We start from the raw sequence: 19,434 nt of genomic DNA, 5'->3' as shown, positions 1-19,434 counted from the left end.
GACTCAGCCCTTGACCAAGAAATCTCTTCCACTAACACAACTGTCAGAGGTACGTGGGGAGTAAATTGCTGCAGGCGAGCACAATGGGGTTAGTTAGTAGGAAATTAGACGGCCACTTAGAGCAGCATGAACAGCACAATTCCTTTTGCTTTATTAGTTCCGGGCATACTTATTTTTTAGTTTTGTTAGTGTAAAGCATGCACACTCCCCCTAAGCTCGTTATCCTCCAGGACTCTGCACTGTGTCAGCACTGATTAACCCCAGTGCTCTGGCAGGGATACTTGGGAGACTATTGGTTTTCCCTGGGAGGCAGTGCCGAAGGAATTAGCCAGCTTTGAACTCTGGCTGAGAGAGGGTCTGATACTGAGAAACTGCCCATCTTGTGTCTCTTTTGCCCTTCTCATGACAGCCTGACGTGGAGGAGTGGAAATGCCCTGCCTGGCACTCATGCTAGCAGAGTGCCACATTTCCTGGAGTGCCTGGGCTGTGCAGAGGAGTTTAGTGGGAATTCCTGGCTTTTACACGCACACTCCAGCACAGCTGCTTTCCCCTTAGTGCCAAGATCCCCTCAGCCAGCAGGCTGCACTCCTCCCCTGCTCACGAGTTCCCTGAAAATGAGTCTTCTGCTGCCATTGGAGCCCAACAGTATCCTCTGTTCATACTACCCAGGCTTTGGGATCAAAGGCACTTGTTTTATCAACAACTAATTTCCAGTGGCAAAAGGTCACACCAACAGTTTCAAGTCTGAATGACTGTGTGCAGTGCCGAATTCTACACCCAGGCTACAAGTCAGGCAGAGTTTTCTCATCTGCTTCTCCCTTGCTATATTAATTTTCAGGAAGAAAAATGGCTCTTTCACTTTGAAAAAAACTAGTTTAGGCATGCAAAGCTTTCAGCCACCACAGCAGCCACACCAGAGTGCAGACCAGCTCCAGGCTGCTCAAAGGAACCTTCAAAACAGACTGAGCATCACTGCATGAAACTGAATGCACTGGAGCTGCCCATTGTGAAAGGGAGCCTTGCTTTTTAGAGACAGAAAAAGCCTGGGGGATGTTGAAAGGAACCCTGGGGAATTTTGTTTGTGGACTTTGCCAAGAAACTGTTTCTTGTGGGATGTGATAAGTTATTTTTAACTCTAATCCACAATGCTAATGATGAAAAGATTGGAATGACAGGTTTCTTGTTGACTTACTAAGGCACAGTCCACATCCTGGTCACGGCAGCATGCTCCCGGATTGTGGAGAGGTTCCTCAAGTCCAGAGGAGGTGGCCGTGCTGAAAAGAGGTACAAAAGCAACTACATTTCCAATAGCAAAGCTAATGAACAGACTGTTCAGAAAAATGCAGTTTTATATTAACAGAAAGAAACTAACAGAGTACTTCACAGAACATAACCAAGTCAGAAATCAGTAACAAATGACCACTTTGGTCACTGCTGGAAAGCAAAGTCTCTCAATCACCTCAATAACCTCTCAATAACAGAAGAAGTATAATGGGCATAAGGAGAGCAAATGCCCCACAAGATCTGTGAACTTGTCCCAAATCTGCTCTGCATATGCTGCCTTTGAGAGGCTGGTTCAGCCTACAGGTCATAACAGGTTTTGGGTTCTGTTCTAAACAAAAAGGTCCTACACATGGGGATCCAAGGTCATTCCTGTCGCCAGTCAATGTACACATGCCCTCCATTCTCAAAACCCTTTAAAAAAGGACATGAGCTTGCTTTACTGCATCAAAATGGTCTAAATGTCTGTCCCCACTTTACAGTAGCATTTCCTGTACCAGTTTCTGAGAAGCCCTGTGACTCTGCAGCCCAAAGAGCTTTACTGTAGGCTAGGTTTAAGCAATTTCTCCACTGCAAACCTGAATTTTGTCCCCAGCGTATTCTCTAGAAGTGCAACCTAGATTTTGGAGATGCCATGAAAACCAGGAGTGGAAAATTACCATCAGCAAAAGCATCTGCAGGAAATTCCTAACTAAACCAAGACATTTGTGCCTACCCTACGGAGGTTTAACCAACAGCCCACACATGAAGTTTGAGTATTTGAGTGTTTGGATGTCCCATTCCTGGAAGGTCAGGGAGCTGGTGAGACAGCAATACATGTACTTCAGAGCAGCAGGATTTAGTCTGCTGTCTTCCCAAGGCTGCATCCCTTTGGCTGTTTGCAGTTGCCTGAAGCCAGGCTAATGCAGCCACCTGGGCTTTGACTGTGAAAGTATCCGTGGATGCCCTTCCTCTGCTCACAAACCAGCCTGCAGGCACATCCCAGGTTACACTATTGCAAGTCACTTACACAGCATTTCAACCCATCTTCTAGAGTGGGAATCACTTTCAAACGTGCCAAGGACACCATCAAAGGAGGCCACCCACATCCCCACAGCCAGGACCCCCTGGCTGTCACTTGCACTTTAGGGCTGGGCTTACATTTCCTACGAGGCTTGAGATCTCGGTTCACTGGAGGGGGCTCCACATCCGAGGGCAGCTCAGGTAACGGGCTGGTGAGTTTTTCAGTGCTGACGACAGGGAAGGTAAAGGTGGCCGAGCCAGGGCTCATGGGGATGTAGCCGTCGGGGGAACAGTCGGAGGCAGGAGCAGAGGGAGAGGTGCTGGGGCGCATGGGCACGTAGCTGTCCTCTGTGCTGTCCGAGGCAGTCGAGTAGAGCGGGGAGAACCGACAGGGCTTCAGAACCAAAGGAGGAAGGGAAAGAGAAATGAGCTGATAAATGCACAGCCAACACCCTGCAAGCCAGGAGGTGCTGTGAGCTGGGAACAGATCTGAGCTGAGCCCAGTCCAGGAGAGTTCTGACAGGACCTTTCAAAGAGGTGCAAGGTGGAAAGACAAGAGACAAACGCATGAGTTCAGATACACGCCCCAGCTTTGGAGAGGTCCACTTCTGAGCTTTGCAAGACACTGCTGGAAACTAGAACCAAACTTATTTGTGACTTTAGTAGGTTAAATACTCCAACTTCAGTGAGGTTGCACTTGCCCCTCCCAGCAGTAATTCTGACCTATGAAATGAGGGAGGCTCCTTCATACAAAAAAAAAAGTCTGGAAAGAGAACATCTGATGAACTAGATTTTTGCAAATGCGGGAGCTGAGAGAGCACACACAGACTTACAATTTGCTTCTGATCACAGAGAAAATAATTTCATGTAGTGGTGGCTGAGGGGCAAGAGGGAGTGGTTACAAACCTTGCAAGCTTTCAAAGGGGAGAAAAATGTAAGTTGCCCAGCACCAGAGCTTACATACACAAAGCAAAGGATCTCCCACAGAAGACAGTAACCAGCCAGTCAGAAGACTGGTTATGTGATGTGAGATGGTGCTACACAGAACTGTATCTGTCAAAGGCTGAGTCAGGAAGCTTTGGACTGACAGAGCCCTCAATCACAGGCACTTTGAGAGCAGACACTTTTCTATGTCCTAAAGAAGAGATATCTCTCAGGATCATGAAATTATAGACTTCTTTAGACCCCTTTTTCAAGGGGTAAGATATTTTCTCTGGTGGTCTTGGTCAACAGGTTAATTCTTGAGGCTATTGTAACATTTTCCATAACAGAGGCTGCTACATCTGCTTTAAAAACAGCGTGCTCAGAGTACTGTGGTCTGCTCTTCCCCCCTCCCTCAAAGGCTTCCTGAGGCCACAAAGCAGCAGCACAAAGTTGCCCAAAGCCAAACACTTTTTCCATTTTTCTAATTCTTCAGCTGAACACAGGAGAGGAATGATTGGATATCGGGATGTGAAATGATTCACTCTCTGAAGTTTGTCATGTGCCAGTGTTTTAAATTTGTGCAAGCAGAGAGTACTTACCAAATTCAAGCTAAGCCTCTTATCTCGACTTCTTAAGGAACTGCCTTCCACGTCTGCTGCAAGGGAAAAAGAAGTGATTAAAATGTGATAAGACAGTGCAACCTTATGGAGATAATTCTGAAGTAAAACATGTGTTCTATAAAGATTCCATAACTCCTAAATGAGGAAATCCAATGACACTTAAGACCAGATCCAACTCAGTATTATTTCAAGAGGGATTACATCCATTTTAAGCATGATGAAACCAAGAAACATGTTAATGTATAACCCAGCTGTAATTTATGCTTCCTGTAACACAAGCAGTTGGGGAGAATGGTTGATGTGGGAGCAAGCAAGCAAAAATTTAAACCCAGCTCCTGCTCTAGTTGCTCTCTGTTTTCCCATCTGTCAAACCGGGGAAATTATATGAAAAGGGGCTGGAGGGAATATTATTTCATTATTGCTTGGAAAGTTACTTAGGAGCCTTGTATGTAAGGTGCCCAGAAGTAAGTGTTATTGTGCAGAGAGTGGTGCATGGGGAAACTTAATGGTAGGAGAAAAATTCTTTCCTTTGTCATCCAGAAGTGCTAATGTGCTGCAAGGGCCTCAAGCTGGGGGAACAAACAGCTAGAGAAAGTCTCCAATCTCAATGTCCCCTTGTGCAGGTGGACCTTTGTCTTGGTGCAGATCAATTTTATTTTTCAAGTAAAAACCAAAAAATCTAAAATCCAGCAGTGGGAAATGCTTACAAACATCATCCTTTTCTGGAAAGGGATTTGCAGTGCAGAGAATGGCTTTTCTATGGGAATGCCTTAAAAGTCTGTAACCATGTTAATGCACTCTCTGCTCATACGATGGAGATGTCAGTACTGCACTGCAGCTGAGGGCATTTGTGGTGGTCCCAGCAAAAAAAGGCCAAACAAGAACAAAGCAATTCTATTACTGTCGTGGGACAGGTAGCTTTCTTTCTCTTTCTCTTCTCTCTTTTCTCTCCTTTCTTTCTTTCTTTCTCTTCTCTCTTTTATCTTTCTTTCTTTCTTTCTTTCTTTCTTTCTTTCTTTCTTTCTTTCTTTCTTTCTTTGGGCAAAGCAACATTCAGGCAGAAGGCTCTATCAGATGCCAGCATACAGGTGCCTTACATGTGTACAGCTCATGGCACTTCCACCAGCACATGTTGTCTTCACACTGGGTTAATTACATCTGTGCATCTTTTGCAGGTTGCCAAGGCCAAAAAGTGAAGTAACTCACATGGGCTCACTGTGGGAGCTGATGAGGGGGAGCTGCTTTCTCCCTGTTTCTTTTTCTGATCTTTCTTGTTGAGCACATTTTAATTCAGAGTTTAACCTCACAAATAGTTTCAGCTGCACTTAGGGTAAGAAAAACTGGCATCACTTATTAATTCATTGCTGCCCCCATCAGGCAGAGATAACCCTGCAGTACGACAGCACAATGTGACATTTGTCCATTTAATCCTCCTAAAACATTTTGATGTACATTGGGTTGGAGGAACAAACTAGCTCAAGTGCACTGGTGATGTTGGAGCAACACATGTACAGGAGCAAGAGCACCACCTTTCAGAGAGCAACCAAGTGTAGCTGAAAATTAAGAAAAGCAGTTCCACTGATGGGTGTTTCTCCAGCAACTTTCCAAGAATTGTGTGTGCACTGATAAATAGGTTGGACAGAGATCTCCTCTGAGCTTTAAGAGCAAGATCTAACAGCCCCAAACACTGTTGGGTCATTCAAACTGCAGGAGTCTGAAGGATGCTTCTCCTTAAAAACCTACATATTTTTTCCCCATCAAAACTGAAGGTCTTCACATCACTGCAAAACACTTGATTTTCACCCAGGTAGTCCCAGCTGCCTCCCTCTGTTCTATGGCTCCACATAATAAAGCTTTCTCCTACAACATAGGCTGGTTTTTGACACCATGGTGTTCTGGGTTTTTGACAGTTGTTTTTGTTTGTGATGATGGTGTTTCAGGAGCAAGTGGAAAAGCCAGCTCAGCTCAGAACAGAGCCTGCTTTGCAGCTGAGCTTCATTCTGTAGCAGCAGGTTTTCAGACTACTCTGACTGAAGTGCAAGGACAGAGTGGGATTTGCTCAAGGACACACAGAGTCCCTGGTTCAACTAGGATTACATCCCATCCCCAGCGTCTCCCTGACTTCCTGGTCTTCACTCTAAGCTGCAAAAAGACACGCTGTGCTTATGGAATGGACTGGATGTAGCGAAACAGCACAGCTCCAAAGGAATTTCCCACATGCAAGTCCACACTTTGACCTGCATAAACAGAGAGTTTGGCATTGCCTGATTCAGTAGCTGACTTTTCATTTTGGTTTTTCTACTGCTTTCCCTCCTGGAGAGGGAGGGGGCATGGAAAACTATCAAGTCCTGGGGTACCTTGAAGGAATCACAGCTAATTGCTGCCGACGTGTACACACACTGATGGGCTTCCACAGAGCAGGAGCTGAACGTGAGGGACAGGCCTGAACCCTGCTTGCTAATTCATTTTGTATTGCTTTGGGTGGTGTATGATTCCACAGAAGAGAGGATAGAAAGGCACAACTGGAATTCAGCACCCACTCTATGCTTGTGGGCAGCTTTATCCCTCACACTGGTCCTGCTTCACTGGCAATGCACTCACCTTTCCAGTTCCTCATGTTGTCTAAGCTGGACAAAGAGATCCTTCTGGGCACCAGAGCCACCTGAGCCCTACAGAACCCTGCATGCCCGTTCTGGAGGGCCCCGCCACCCATGTCGTCCCCTCTCCTGTCCGAGAAGTGGGTTGGCTTGGGGGGTCGTGGTGGGGGCGTGTTGGACAGGATGTCCAGCTGTGTTACACCATAGGGCAGCGTGTTTTGGCTCTTGTCCATCTGAAAGGTTGGTGTCAGCGGTGTCCCCAGCAGTGGAGAAGAGGAGGAAAAGTCACTGGGTGGCCCATTAATATCTGCCTTCCTGGAAACAACACTGGGATTTGCCAGTGGGGCCCCGTCCTGGTGCACAGTGCCAGCACTGGTTGGCTGTACAAGGTGCAAGGAGGGCTGAGATTGCAAGGAGTCAACAAAAACATCGTCGGATGATGTTTGCTCCAGAGATCTGTCTGAATTTGACCAGCTGTCACACCTGCAAGAGACAGAGTCGTGAACTGAACTTCACTTTTCTCCTGGTTGCAAGAACATCACAAAAAAACCCCCAACCCCACAGTTCCTGGCAAAATCTGTCCCTTCCCTATGACTGTGGAGGGTCTTCCCTGAGCTGGACTTGGGGCTGGGACACTTTGTGGAGCACTGTGGACAGCAGCAGGTGTCTGGAGGGAGGCTGTGTGGGAGGTCCCCAGCCATCCACCCTGGAAAGGGGCAGGACCAACATACGATGCTCAACTGCTAATCTGTGCTATGAAAAGCACCCTGTAAATTGGATTAGGCTGGTGGACCCCTGTTGTGCTCAGGAGCCTGCCTTGAGTGGCAGGGCTCAAAGACCAGTTTGTCCAGTGTGCCCCAGTTTCCTCACTGGGCAGGCAGAGTGTGGCTCCAGCCCAACACATGCAGCAGACCCCAGACTTACCTGTTGTGGCTGAGCTTGCCCGACTCGCAGTTGGAGAGGAAGAGGTAGTCGGGGAGGAAGACTGACTCCGACTCGCTGGGAGTCTCCTCCGCGGCAGACGCGTCGGCAGCGGCGTGGTCCACCGAGAAGGACGGGTCGGCGATGCGGGAGGTGTGGGTGGAGGCGGCCGGCGACGGCTGTGGGGACGAGGTGGTGTGAGACAGGCTCTCCACTGAACCTGCAACGGGAACGGATGGCCCCAGCTGAGGGACAGCTCTGACCTGCCCTGGCCCACTGCCACGTCTGGCTGTTCCCACCTGCTTTTGCACTGGGGATGTTTTACCCCGGAGTGAGTCGAGGCTAAAACAGGTTCTGGGGAGAGGGAAGCCATATTTTGCAGCTGCTTCCCCTGCCCAGGCTGTCAAATTGGAGGGCTGCAGGAGGTGCAGACCCCCTTGCTCTGGGGTCCCCGACTCCTGCAAGGCTATGGTGTCCCTCCTGCAGTCAGCAATGAAGACAGCCTGTGCTGAAGAAAGAGCTGAGGCACACAGCTGCCTGCTTTATCAAGTATTTTTTTAGTATCTAATGTGAATAATTAATTATTCATCTCCAACACTTCAAATTAATGGTGACAAGGAAAGGGTTTGATTTCTTCCCCCTTTCTAGATCTCAGTGAACAAAACTGAGCTTTGCAGCTCATGGAGTAGCCAGACAAGATCTGAACTTGTCTGCAAACTCCTTATGCCTTTCTGGGCTGGACATCAAAGCCATGAAAGCTGTGGTGTAGCTGTTACTGCCCAGCTGGAGGCTTCTTGGCTCTGCTGTGAAAAGTAACACCACTTTTCTGGAAGCTACAAGGCACAGGGGAGCCTGTGCTCAGTGACATCTTCCCTGAGCATAACACTTCAGTCACCCTGGCACAGAGTAGGTTGGCAGTAGGAGAGGAGTGGGTCTGGGTTGCAGCCAGCTGGGCTGGCCCAGAGTTGGCTGTCTGCTCAGACCACCAAGACCACCCTTCACTGGCAGCATGTGGCCAAAGCACTCAGGCCCATCTGGCCTAGGAACTGGCAGGCAGCACAGACAAGTCTAGTTCTGTTCCTCTCCCAGCCTCTGTCCCTGCTAGAGAGCTGGGGACACTGGGCTGGAGGAATGAAGGCATGATGACAGAGCCACACAGAGTTAAGGCTAAACAAAACCTCTTGCCCAGCTTTTGGGGCATTTCAACACAAAAAAATCAAGTCCTCAGTGCAAGCCAGACCTCCCATCCTGGGCAACTGTGGAGTGGGAAGGGTGTCTTTGCAGAGCAGGTCCCCAAAAGCATAAGCTCCTGGCAGGAAGCTCAAACAGCAGCACCAAGAGCACAAGTCCTCAGTTAGAAAATAAAATTTTTCTAATGAAGTTTCAGGTTGCTGCATGGCAGTTCCCTCACCAGGGCAGTGGGGGCCCAGGGAGCACTCACTGGGTGCCCCAACTGTTCCCAACACCTGCAGGGCTCAGCATGTGCCCATCTCTCTGGCTGATGTGCAAACACTGCCTGAGTCAAAGCTGCAAAACCCTTCATCAAAATGAAAAACCCACAGCAAAAACAAACACAAGAAAACAGCTACTGCTGATAAAACCACACCAAACATAAACATGCCTTCGAAGTGTAGCAGGATGGCAGTTTCCTTTAATGCCGACACCAAGAATTTGCTGGAAATGCTGGGAACAAGTCCCTGACCAGCTGCATGCAGCCTGCAGGCTGGATCCTGCACTGTGTGAGGAGGTCGTGAGATCCTCCAGCAGGTTCAGCCTAGTCCTGATCTCAACAGAGCCACAAGCCTTGGCACTGTACCAGGTTGTTGTAGTCACTTCTTAGCCCTGGGAGGTGCTGGGTATATGTACAAGCAGATCAGGAGGGTTGGAGTGGGCTGCCAAGACTTGGGCAATATCACTAAACACAAACTAAACCCTCTCATGGTGCAGTTCTTGGGACCATCATTTACAGGGCCATGAGTTCGGCTCCATGATCCTTATGAGTCCCTTCCAACTGAGGATATTCTATGATTCTAATGATCCAGAGTCCCACACCAGCCACAGCAGCCTTTATGCCTTATCTTTCTGATTGCAGTCAGAAGAAGAATTAAACAGCTCATCACCCCTCCCTGCACCATCCCACACCTCATCCCTTTGAAATGAGCTGCCTCTTTCCTTCCCATCTACCAGTATTAATTCCCATTAGCTTTGGAGGGCTTGGGGCAGTGGTGGGCCTCAAGTCAGCAAACCATGTGCTTCAATTCAAGTTTAAGCAAAGGATTTGCTTTAATTTTGAGCAGGTGCTTGTAGCAGCAGGGTTTCAGCAGCGAGCATCTGGAAGGAATGGCTTTTACAAGGTTTCACATTTGAAAAGCAGAGCTGAGGGCTGCAGCCTTCCCATCTGAAAAATAACTTTTGTTCACTGTGCTGGCTCAGCCAGTAACTCTGCTTTCAAATCTTGGACTTGGAGAGCTGTCTTGCAAGCTGACGATGATCAAATATGCACTGGCTAACTCCCTAGGGATCTCAGAAAAGCATGTTCACATCACCATCTGACTACATTTTAAAAAAACCCAACAACTAAAACTGCCACAATGCATAAGAAAGAAATTAATGACATTCTGGGTTATTAACATGGAGAACGAACAGGCCTGAACTCCATCTGGTACTCACAGGGTTTAGACATGGATTATCCCATCAGGAAAGGCTGTGAGCTGCAGACCACATGGCAACGGTTGTGAGCAGCAGGGAGGGATGGGAACAGCACAGACCTGCCCTTTTCTAACCTTCAGGGCTCAGGGACCTGCAGCCAACTCCTAACAGACTGCCCCTGTCCCTGCCAGCTCTGCTGTAACCCAGCCGGTGTGCATTAGAGCTGTACCGCAACAGCAGCTGGGCAGAATAAATTATGTATGGCTACTTTCAACAGTGAGAAGTCAGAGAATAGGTTTGGTATCTGCTCTCCCCTTTGTCAGAGAGAAAGCAGGAAGCTTCAGCTGCCAAAATAACTGCTTTGGTGGGTAGTAACCCCCAAAATTTCTGCCCTGCAATCATGAGGAAAGTCACCATAGAGGATGCAGAGCAACATCCACAGTGACTTTTCCCATCAATACATGGCCATTGCTTGGGGAAACAGAGGGCTTTTGCCCTCTGCTACAGACCCCAGCCCACTCTCCAAGAACTGTTATGGTGCAACAGCAGTGCAGGGACATGCTGAAATAGGAGTGTTCTGCTCACAGCAACCCTCCCACAAGGCTGCACAGCCATACCAAGGAGGTAGAAATGTCACCCACCCCTCCTGGCCAAGGGCCAGAGCCTGATGTCAAACATCAGCCTTGAGTGTGTGCAGCTGAAAAGGAGAAGTGAGTGTGGAGGGAGTAGACCCCAGCTCCCCTTGATCCCAGCATGCTGCCCTGCCTGGGAGAGATACTCCCCAGTGTGGCTGCAGCAAGGCCCTGGGGAATCAAACCATCCCTTCTTTCCCATGTGCAATCTCTGTACACACTGGGAAAAAGAAAAATAAAATGGAGAAATACTTAAAGAAGCAATGAAATCATCCGAGGAGCAGGCAGAATGGAAGAAGCTTCCAGCAATGGGTGAGGATGGGTGTGAACAACAGAGCAACCAGAGGTGAGGGAAAGGTAGAGGAGCAGAAATGCTGTAATTCAATTGCCAGAAGCCAAGAGGGATCCAAGGATAACCTGTCCCTTAAAGTGATCCTGCCAACATCCTGGTCCATGTGCTCTGCAGGGAGGGCACCAGTGAGGGAGTCTCTCTAGGAACATCCTGCTCCACTGTGGCCCTGGGTGCTGTGGGAGAGAGTAGAGCAACAGGGAAGAGATAGAAATCAGCAGGAATCTTCAGGAAAGGGATGCATACAGAATGAGCAAGGTGTTTACATAGGATGTGGAACAACATTTGGAACCTGTGGAAGGAGTGAAGGTGAAACCCAAGATGCAAGGCCTGTCTTGGGCTGAGGAGCTGCCTGCCAAGGCACAGTCTGGGTGAGCATTGTCTTTGACAGTAAGGCTTCCTAACAAGACAGCATTTCTCCAATGAAAAGCTGCTATGTTTGATTGTGTCAATTAGTCACGGTTTCAGTTTGCACGTGGCATAAACTGTGCCTGTGGTAGCCCACAGCCACCTCATTTCATCCCCTCCCCTGCCCCAGCCACTTGGGCCAAGAATCCTCTTGATCTCCTGAATGGCCATGGGTCCCATGGGGTTGGAGAGTGATGGCTCTATTGGGTGACTTCTCCAAAGGTGAAAGCAAGACTTTACATAGAAATGGCAGGAAAACAGGGAGCAAGGCCTCTTCCTCTCTCACCCAGCTGACTCCCCCGAAGGTGCCAGCTCCACTGTTTTTTTCAGAACAGCCAGTGCCATGGTTTCTTGTGGCAGCTGAGTGCTGCATTGTGCTGAGTGCTGCTGGCAAGTCCTTCCCAACAGCCCTCCCAGGTGCTTCCTGACATCTGCCTGGAGCTTTCATTTCGCCTCTGTCTCTCAGCCACCCCCTCTCCTGTTGACCACAAGTTGTTCTCACAGGAGCCATGGCTTTGGTAACTTTGCTCTGCATCTGGCTGCTAACACCACAGACAGGAGGCCTCTGGTGATGGGGAACCAGCTGCTCATCCAGCTTCTTTGCTGCTGGAAGGGACTAACTGGGAACAACAGGACAGTGTTTAAAGCTGAGTCACTACCTAAACCTGCGGCTGTGCTTTGTGCATTAAGTAGAGAGAGCAGCAGATTGGGTTTTGGTCTCAAAGTCACAGCAAATTTTCAGAGTTGCATAGATTAAGAGCAACTGATTACACTATATATATATATATTGTCTTTTAGCTTCATTTTAATATGCAGAACAGCTTACTATAATTTTCTGCAATTGTGTCTTTTTGTTGATGATTCATATATGGGACTATTATTCTATTATTTTTAACACAGTAGTATTCAAGTTAAAAAAACACATGGCATTTAATAGGGCTTTTCTCTTCTAATGTTAATTTTTAAGGGTAATTTGTTTAAACCTACAGTCTCTTTGGGGATTGAGGAGCTTCAGAAAGGCTGAAGCAATCAGCAACTCTTTGAAATGTGATGTGCAACTTGTGGAGCTGTGTAGATTTAAATCAGAGGATCTGAATGACCTGAATACACCCCAGACTTGAGCTCACCGGCATGAGCTGCAGGATAAATAGAAGCTCTTATGAGATATTTGGCATTAGAGATATAGTAAGTGCATGTCTGGAGGCTTAGCTCATGCCATCCGTGATGAGGGCTGTGAGTTCAGGTGCCAGACTTTGCACTGAACCAAGGCAAATGCTCTGCACTGCTGAACTTCTTGTGGAGCAGTATCTGCCTTGGAAAGCTTTCCCAGCTGCTGCTGCAAGAGCTACCATTTCTCATCCATCAGCATTCACATTGGCAATCTTTGCTGGGAGAGAAACACCATCGTATGAGCATTGCCACATGCAAGTATTAAAAGCAATGAAGCACTGCACCAGCAAAACAGAACAGGCATTTCCCAGAATAAATGCCTCTATGCAGGGACATCCAGTGTCTTAGCTTCTCTGCCACAGATCACATGCCTCTATTTACATCCTCACACAGTGCCAGGAGAAGGCTGCCTACATATTTGACAGGGAAAAAGTATTTTTTTCTTTTCTGTTTTACATGGAAGGGCTTACCTTAGTTTCTGAGTAATTGGTAAAACTATATCTAAAATAATCCTGCATCAGAAGCACCAATGCAAGAGCAATTTCTCAGTGTCAACAAGGGCAGAACAATAGGAAGGTGGTTACTGAATATCCCTAATTACATCCAAGCTCCAAAGAGTTGTTGATGCCAATTCCTCAAAGCTACCAGCTCTAGTTTGGAGTTTGTATTCATGGGCAGCTTGTACTGACACAAAAATCTGTCAGCACGTTTTTCTGGTGGTTTCTAAAGCAAATGGGAAAAGAACAGACATCACATTTGTAACAGGACCACTGCAGTGTTCTTCACACTCCCATTTCTCTCAGAAGACACCACTCAAGAGAAGGTTGAGGAATACCAGGGACTGTGATAGATTAAAATAAATCTTCTCCCATAGCCTTTTGTTTCCTTTCAAGTTATGAGGCAATGGTGTGGCCATGTAGCAGTTGCAGACAGCAATAGCACTCTGAGTGCAGCAGCACAGAGACCATGGCAGGATAACCTGCCTGGCCACACCACAATACTCCCAAATATATTACTGCCCTTGGGATCAAATCCCTTCATTGCCACTTTCTACTCTTTCACTGCCTCTTATCACATTGAAGGTCTTAATTCTGACTCACTTCCTCTGAAACTCTCAGATTGCCGCTGTATCTGCTCCTTGGAAATGTCAAGGGAAAGACAAATTGCTGTTATCTGAGCCTGACTGTCTCATTTAAAAGGTAAGTTAATGATGATACAGGTCCTGACTTTAATTACTGGTTACATCCATCTTGGAGAGGTTAATTCTTGGAAGCTTTCCAAGAAATTCACCCTGCTGAGTATATACAGGTGTAGGGCCTGGCAAAACAGCTGCCTTTATGCTTCACTAGTACGACCAACTCTTAAGTCTAGACACACACTTCTAATGGTCTCCTATCCTCTGCCTTTTCTTTATTTTGTCTTATTAACAGACTAAGGCAGCTTACTATTTCTGTCATTGATATATGTGCATGCATATACACCCAAATCTGTGCACATTCCACATCCAGCAAAGCCTGAGAAAATGGGAGTTTTGCAGGACATTTTCCTGGAACAGGTGTCTTGCATTAAGTCAAACTAAATAAATACAGGACATGTAATGAAATAAACGGCCCCAGAAGATAACAGTCAGCTTTTCACATAAACAATACCTTTTCTTATTAAGGACCTGCTATTTGTTCTAGCAGGAATTGCTTCATCAATGTGAGACCAAGCAGCCAGTTAGTATTTCCACCCAGCAGCAGTGAGATCCCTGAGAACTTTCAGCTCAGGGTTTAGCAGCATCTCAGTGCTGTGTGGAGCTATAGGAATCAGGGACTATTCCACCTGCCCTGCCCAACCAGCCAGCAAGGTCCATGCCTCCTGTCACTCCTGGGCATTCTCCCAGCTCCCGAGACAAGCATGATCCTACCTGTGCCATCTTCTAGATGTCCAAAGTTACAGATCTGACTGATATTATGCACCCAGATCTGCATCTCCTCCTCAGTCTTGGCTACCAGGTAGAAGGTGCGGTAGGTGGTCCTCACAATGAAGACAAAGTTGTTCTGAAATTCCTTCTTGATGAAGTTGGGCCCTGAGTGCTTCAGCACTTCACACTCATTGAGGTCAATGATCCGGATGGGCTTTTTGGAGTGGCTGTTCCTGTAGTACTCCAGCACATCTGGGTTCCCGCTCATGCGGCCTCTGCGCAGCACAAACCAGCGCTTCCTCCATGCCTGCAGGTGGCACAAACAGGGCTCTTTTAGTGCCAAACATGTAACACATCAATCAGCCCACACACAGAAACATTAAGGCTGGAAAAGAGCTCTAAGCATATTAAGTCCAACCATCAACCCTGCACTGCCAAGCCCACCACTAAACCATGTCCTTAAACACCACGTCTACATGTTTTTTGTAGACTTCCAGGGATGGTGACTCCACTGTTGCCCTGGGCAGCCTATTCCAATGATTGACTACCCTTTCAAAGAAGAAATTTTTCCTAATGTCCAAATTAAACCTCCCCTGACACAACTTGGGGCCATTTCCTCTTGTCCTGTCATTCGTTACCTGGGAGAAGAGACTGCCCCTCTACCCCCACTGGCTACTACCTCCTTTCAAGTGGTTGTAGAGAACAAGAAGGTTCTTACTCAGTGTTGTCTTCTCCAGGCTGACCAACCCCAGTTCCCTTAGCTGTTCCCCACAGGATTTGTTCTCCATACTTATTTTCTTTCAGGTTTTATAGTTGTTTTGATAAGCTGGCCAAGTCATGCCTTTGATTTGATGTGCTTGCTCTCAGCTTGCATTTGAGACCAAAAAAAATGCAGAAGGTTGTCCCTTTGGAGGTCAAGAGGAGCAAGACTTCTCTGTTCCCCTCAGCCAGCCAACACAGTGTAATCAAAATGATCCAATACTTCACCACGTCATCCATATAAGAGGTTATAACACATTTTTCTTCATGAAATCAAAACCCCTACGACTGCTCATATCTGAAAACAAGTGCCTTTTGCCCAGCAAAGCCAAGGGTTCCAGATGACATGTGCAGCTTCCCTTCTATGGTTTTCAGTGCTAATAAAAAGCTGTTAATGATCTACCAGTTACTTCTGAAGGCCAGAACAAACCTTAAGGAAGTTTTAGTGCTAAAAATTAAAGAGAAAACTTCAACACCTTACAAAAGGATGATTACTTAAGTAGGCACCATCAACTCAAACCAAACCTGGGAAGCACTGATGTTTTCAGACCCTTGTGACTGAAGATGTGGATTCCATACAGACTTAAATGAAGACCTGGTAGCATCAGATGCCAGATACAGCATTGCTTTATAAAGCTATATGCAAGTTCCTAGGAACAAAGTAATATACTTTCCCTTTTCTTTTTCATGAGCTGTTTTTGTTCATGAACAGTATAAGCACCTCTGTGCTGATTACAGCTGCCACCAATACACCTACTCTGAGGGCCAGAAGAAATCCACCCTGAGCTCTGTCCCACAGAGAAAAGCCAAAAAAAAAAATGATTCTTCAAAGAAGGAATACAGGGACCAGAGAATGAAATATCACAGTGGAAGATTTTGCAAGGCTGAACAAACCTGTGTACAGGAGGGGTTTACAGAGTGGCGCATCACACCAGGAATAAACAGGAAGCAGAGGTGAGGAGCAAAGTGTACTGCACAAAAAAATTTTTCCCCACTGACCTGTTGAGTTTTGAAAGTGATTTTCTCTCTTTTGAAAGTAGCTAGAGATAACAGGTTACTGATATACCTTAGACAAGTCTAATATTGTGGAAGCCAGGGACAAAAGAACATACACACAGGAAATAGAAACAAAAGAAAAATGTTTAATGGAGCAGACACTTTCCAGATTAGCCAGATGTGACAGTGGAACACAGCCCAGTAGGTACCTCATGTGTAGTCCCAGAAAGAGCCCCCATTTCTGTCATCTGCAATCCAAGTTCTGCACAGGCTTAATGCACTCTCCACATATGGATCAGAACAGAAAGATCAGATCTTGTAACTCAAACTCACTCCCACCCCTAAACAACCAAAGAGAAATGCTTCAGAACTTTTGAGCCAAACAAAAGCTGCTCCTTTGCCCCCAGAGAATTAGGCTGCTAAAGCAGCAAGGGAAGGAGCCATCAGATCTGCCCCAAAACTGCAAACCCATTTTCTATTCCTCTCTCAAGGCTGCCAGCCCCGCAGCTTAAATACACCTGGCTTCTGCTGATGGAAACAGGATGGAAATCTCCTGCTTATGAGTAGGCTGAGGAGAGAGGGGATGGGGGAGACACTCTGCCTAGCTGGCATCCTACCTGGCAGCTGGGGGAAAGGGAGAGTTCAGGGAGGCTGGTACAACATCCTAAGGCAGGATAGCCCAGTACCTGTCCCTGTTTCCAAACATGTTAATTTTTATGAGTCTGAAGGAGTCTGTAGATTTAGCACAGTGCAGGGAGCTGGAGAGAAGAAAGAGAAAACTGCTGCTGAGCTTTGTGGAACAGCCCACGAGGCCTCCATTCAGAGGCAAAGGCTGACTGAGGTGTGTGTGAGTGGCTGTGGTTCTGCTGGCTTGGGTCTGTACTATCTGAGAAGCTGCCTTTTAAGCTGTTTCCCTGTGCATATACAATTTGATCAGGTTTTATTATCTGGTTGGAGCTGTGAGATTTGGGGATGGAGAGCAGAGCAGGGCTGAGGCTGTGTAAGAAAAGACTGACTATTGTAGCTGAGCAGTCGAGAAAATGGCTGAGGTGAAACAATGCCAGAGAGCTGCCCCAATATGCACTGTCCTTGGGAAGGATGGGCCTCCCACCTCCATCTCCCCCAGGGCCACCCTCATCACCTTCCCAAGGCTCATGGTGAGGCCCTTGCAGCCAGTCAGCACCCTGTCCAGCTGAAAAATGAGTAATTTTTCTTGTGGGGGTAACACACGGACTGTAGGAAACATGCAGAAAAGGTGGGGGATGGAATGAGAGAGAGGAACTGCCCTTTGGTGATACATTAAATTCAAACAGTGGCTGGGTGCTGCTGTTCAGTGCCCCAGACAATAATGTTCTGAAATCGATGGTAGTAGTATCTCACTGACAGCTGTAGGGACCCAAGAAAATACCCTGCCCAAGCTGTCAACCCATGGCTGAACCTGGACCGGAGACGAGGGAGAGGCACTCAGGGACAGCAGCCTGAGTCAGCAGCACAGGTGAATGAGCATTCACAGGCTCAGATCTTCACAGACATTTAAGCTCTCAACCCCTCTTGAAATTGGTGCAGGTGCCATGGCAATGTGGCAGGGGCACAGGATGATAGAGAGTCTGCTGGAACCACCTGGCAAGATCATCTATTGCCCTTTGCCAGGGCTGTTCCATGCCTGCCACCAAAGGGAGAAGTCTCAGGGAGCAAAACTGTCTCATCCAACACTGGGAAATGGAAGTGCTGCCAGCCTAGTGCCCCAGCACCCAGCCTTGTCTTGACACAGACAGGCAAGCATCAGGAAGGGGATAGGAGAGTGGGAGGGGATGAGCCCAGCTCTTGCCTGGGTGCTTGTTAACATCAGCTTCATTGTACCATCAAACTACATCCATTCACACACACAGTGAACTCACACCTTGCTTCTCTGGGCTCCATTTCTTGTGCTTCACTCTCTAGAGAAAAAGTGGCATCAGCTGCTGACATGACACAGCTGCCTGAGTGTGGTTGAAGGACCATCTTCTCTCACTTGACATATCCAGTCCCATCCCTGTCTCCCCCGACTCATTTCTGTTCTGAAACTTTCACCAGTATATGCCTTTACTCACAAAATGTTGTCTTCAAAACAGTTTTGTTTATTCTACAATGCTGAGTGACAATGCACAGGGTTTTGGAGCCCCTTGCAGCATTCCTGCCAGTGGGCAGGAGCAGGTTTGCCATTGCCAATCCACAGGACTCGCCCAGCTCTGCAGCGTAGGCAAAGCAGGGATTTTGGTTCTGGCACACCTAAAAGCAGGAGGCTTTTATCTCTGAGTCAAATATCCTCTCCTCATTTTCCTGGAGTTTGCCTGCAATTCACTACATTATCTCCTTTCCCCAGGGGAAGGGGAGGCAGCACACTGGGGTCACTGGGAGCCAGACAAGTCGTCGGCAGCAGCTGTCAGCTCGCAGGGACCCAGGCAGCTTGTACTGCCACATGCAGAGGGTGCCAGGCACCTCGCAGTCCCTGCCTGCAAGGCAGGCAGTCATGCCCTTCTCCAGTGCCCACCCCAGTCCCATGGCAGGGCATGGTGGGTTTTACATAGCTGTATGTCCCTTAGTATATTCTTTTTACTATTTACCAGTCACAAATGCTGCCTCCTCCCTTCCCTGTTACAGTTCTTCCTGCCATCCCTGGTTTTGTGCCTTTGTGGCATGACCTTCACCCACAGACCAGGACACAATGTGGTGTGGCATGTGCTTCCTTTCCTTCCCCCTCACTCGCCCTGTGCTCACTACAACACAGCACTGAGCACCAGTCCAGGCTCATGGACCCTTTGCTGGAGAAGGTTGCACTGTGCCAGCAGCCCGTGGCACAGCACTGAGCTCTGCTCCCTGCTCCCTCCTCTCCCAGGTATACAGGGCACACAGTCACGCTGCACCCTTGTGGTGCTGCAGGACCTTCCTCCTCATGGTAAGACACAGCCACTGCCCTGTGAGCCTGTGCACAGAGGACAGTCCCTGTGTCTGCTGCAGGTGCCAGTACCAGGCTAGAGAGCACCTTTGACTCTGCAGTGGCTTGAGGCCAGTGGAGACACCCGAGGAGGCAGCAGGGCCAGAGTAGTGGGGCTGTGATGAGGAGGGATTTATTTCAGCTCATCACAGCCAACAATATCTGACAATATTTAGTCTGGAGCTATACACCCTGCCAAATATACAATAGAATTTGGATGAATTTAAGGATGAAAGACTGCACTCC

General features: G+C 47.8%; 1 protein-coding gene across 2 annotated transcripts in view; it reads right to left on the bottom strand.

Annotated features, from left to right (window-relative positions):
* The window catches only part of GAB3 (GRB2 associated binding protein 3), a 66,304-nt gene that overhangs the window by 7,293 nt on the left and 39,577 nt on the right, over positions 1-19,434 (bottom strand). Inside the window, exons 2-7 of one of the 2 annotated variants that reach the window (XM_071569520.1) lie at positions 14,463-14,766; positions 7,349-7,565; positions 6,429-6,907; positions 3,807-3,862; positions 2,422-2,677; positions 1,193-1,274 (exon numbers count right to left, since the gene is read on the bottom strand). In XM_071569520.1, coding sequence (XP_071425621.1) covers positions 1,193-1,274; positions 2,422-2,677; positions 3,807-3,862; positions 6,429-6,907; positions 7,349-7,565; positions 14,463-14,766 — 1,394 coding nt within the window. The remainder of the gene's footprint in view (positions 1-1,192; positions 1,275-2,421; positions 2,678-3,806; positions 3,863-6,428; positions 6,908-7,348; positions 7,566-14,462; positions 14,767-19,434) is intronic. The other variant, XM_071569524.1, reaches the window with a different exon arrangement.

The sequence above is a fragment of the Pithys albifrons genome, chromosome 14 (genome assembly GCF_047495875.1).
Source record: "Pithys albifrons albifrons isolate INPA30051 chromosome 14, PitAlb_v1, whole genome shotgun sequence".
Lineage (NCBI taxonomy): Eukaryota > Metazoa > Chordata > Aves > Passeriformes > Thamnophilidae > Pithys > Pithys albifrons.
Note: the sequence above shows the minus strand (reverse complement) of the source record. Positions and strands in the feature narration are given on the sequence as shown.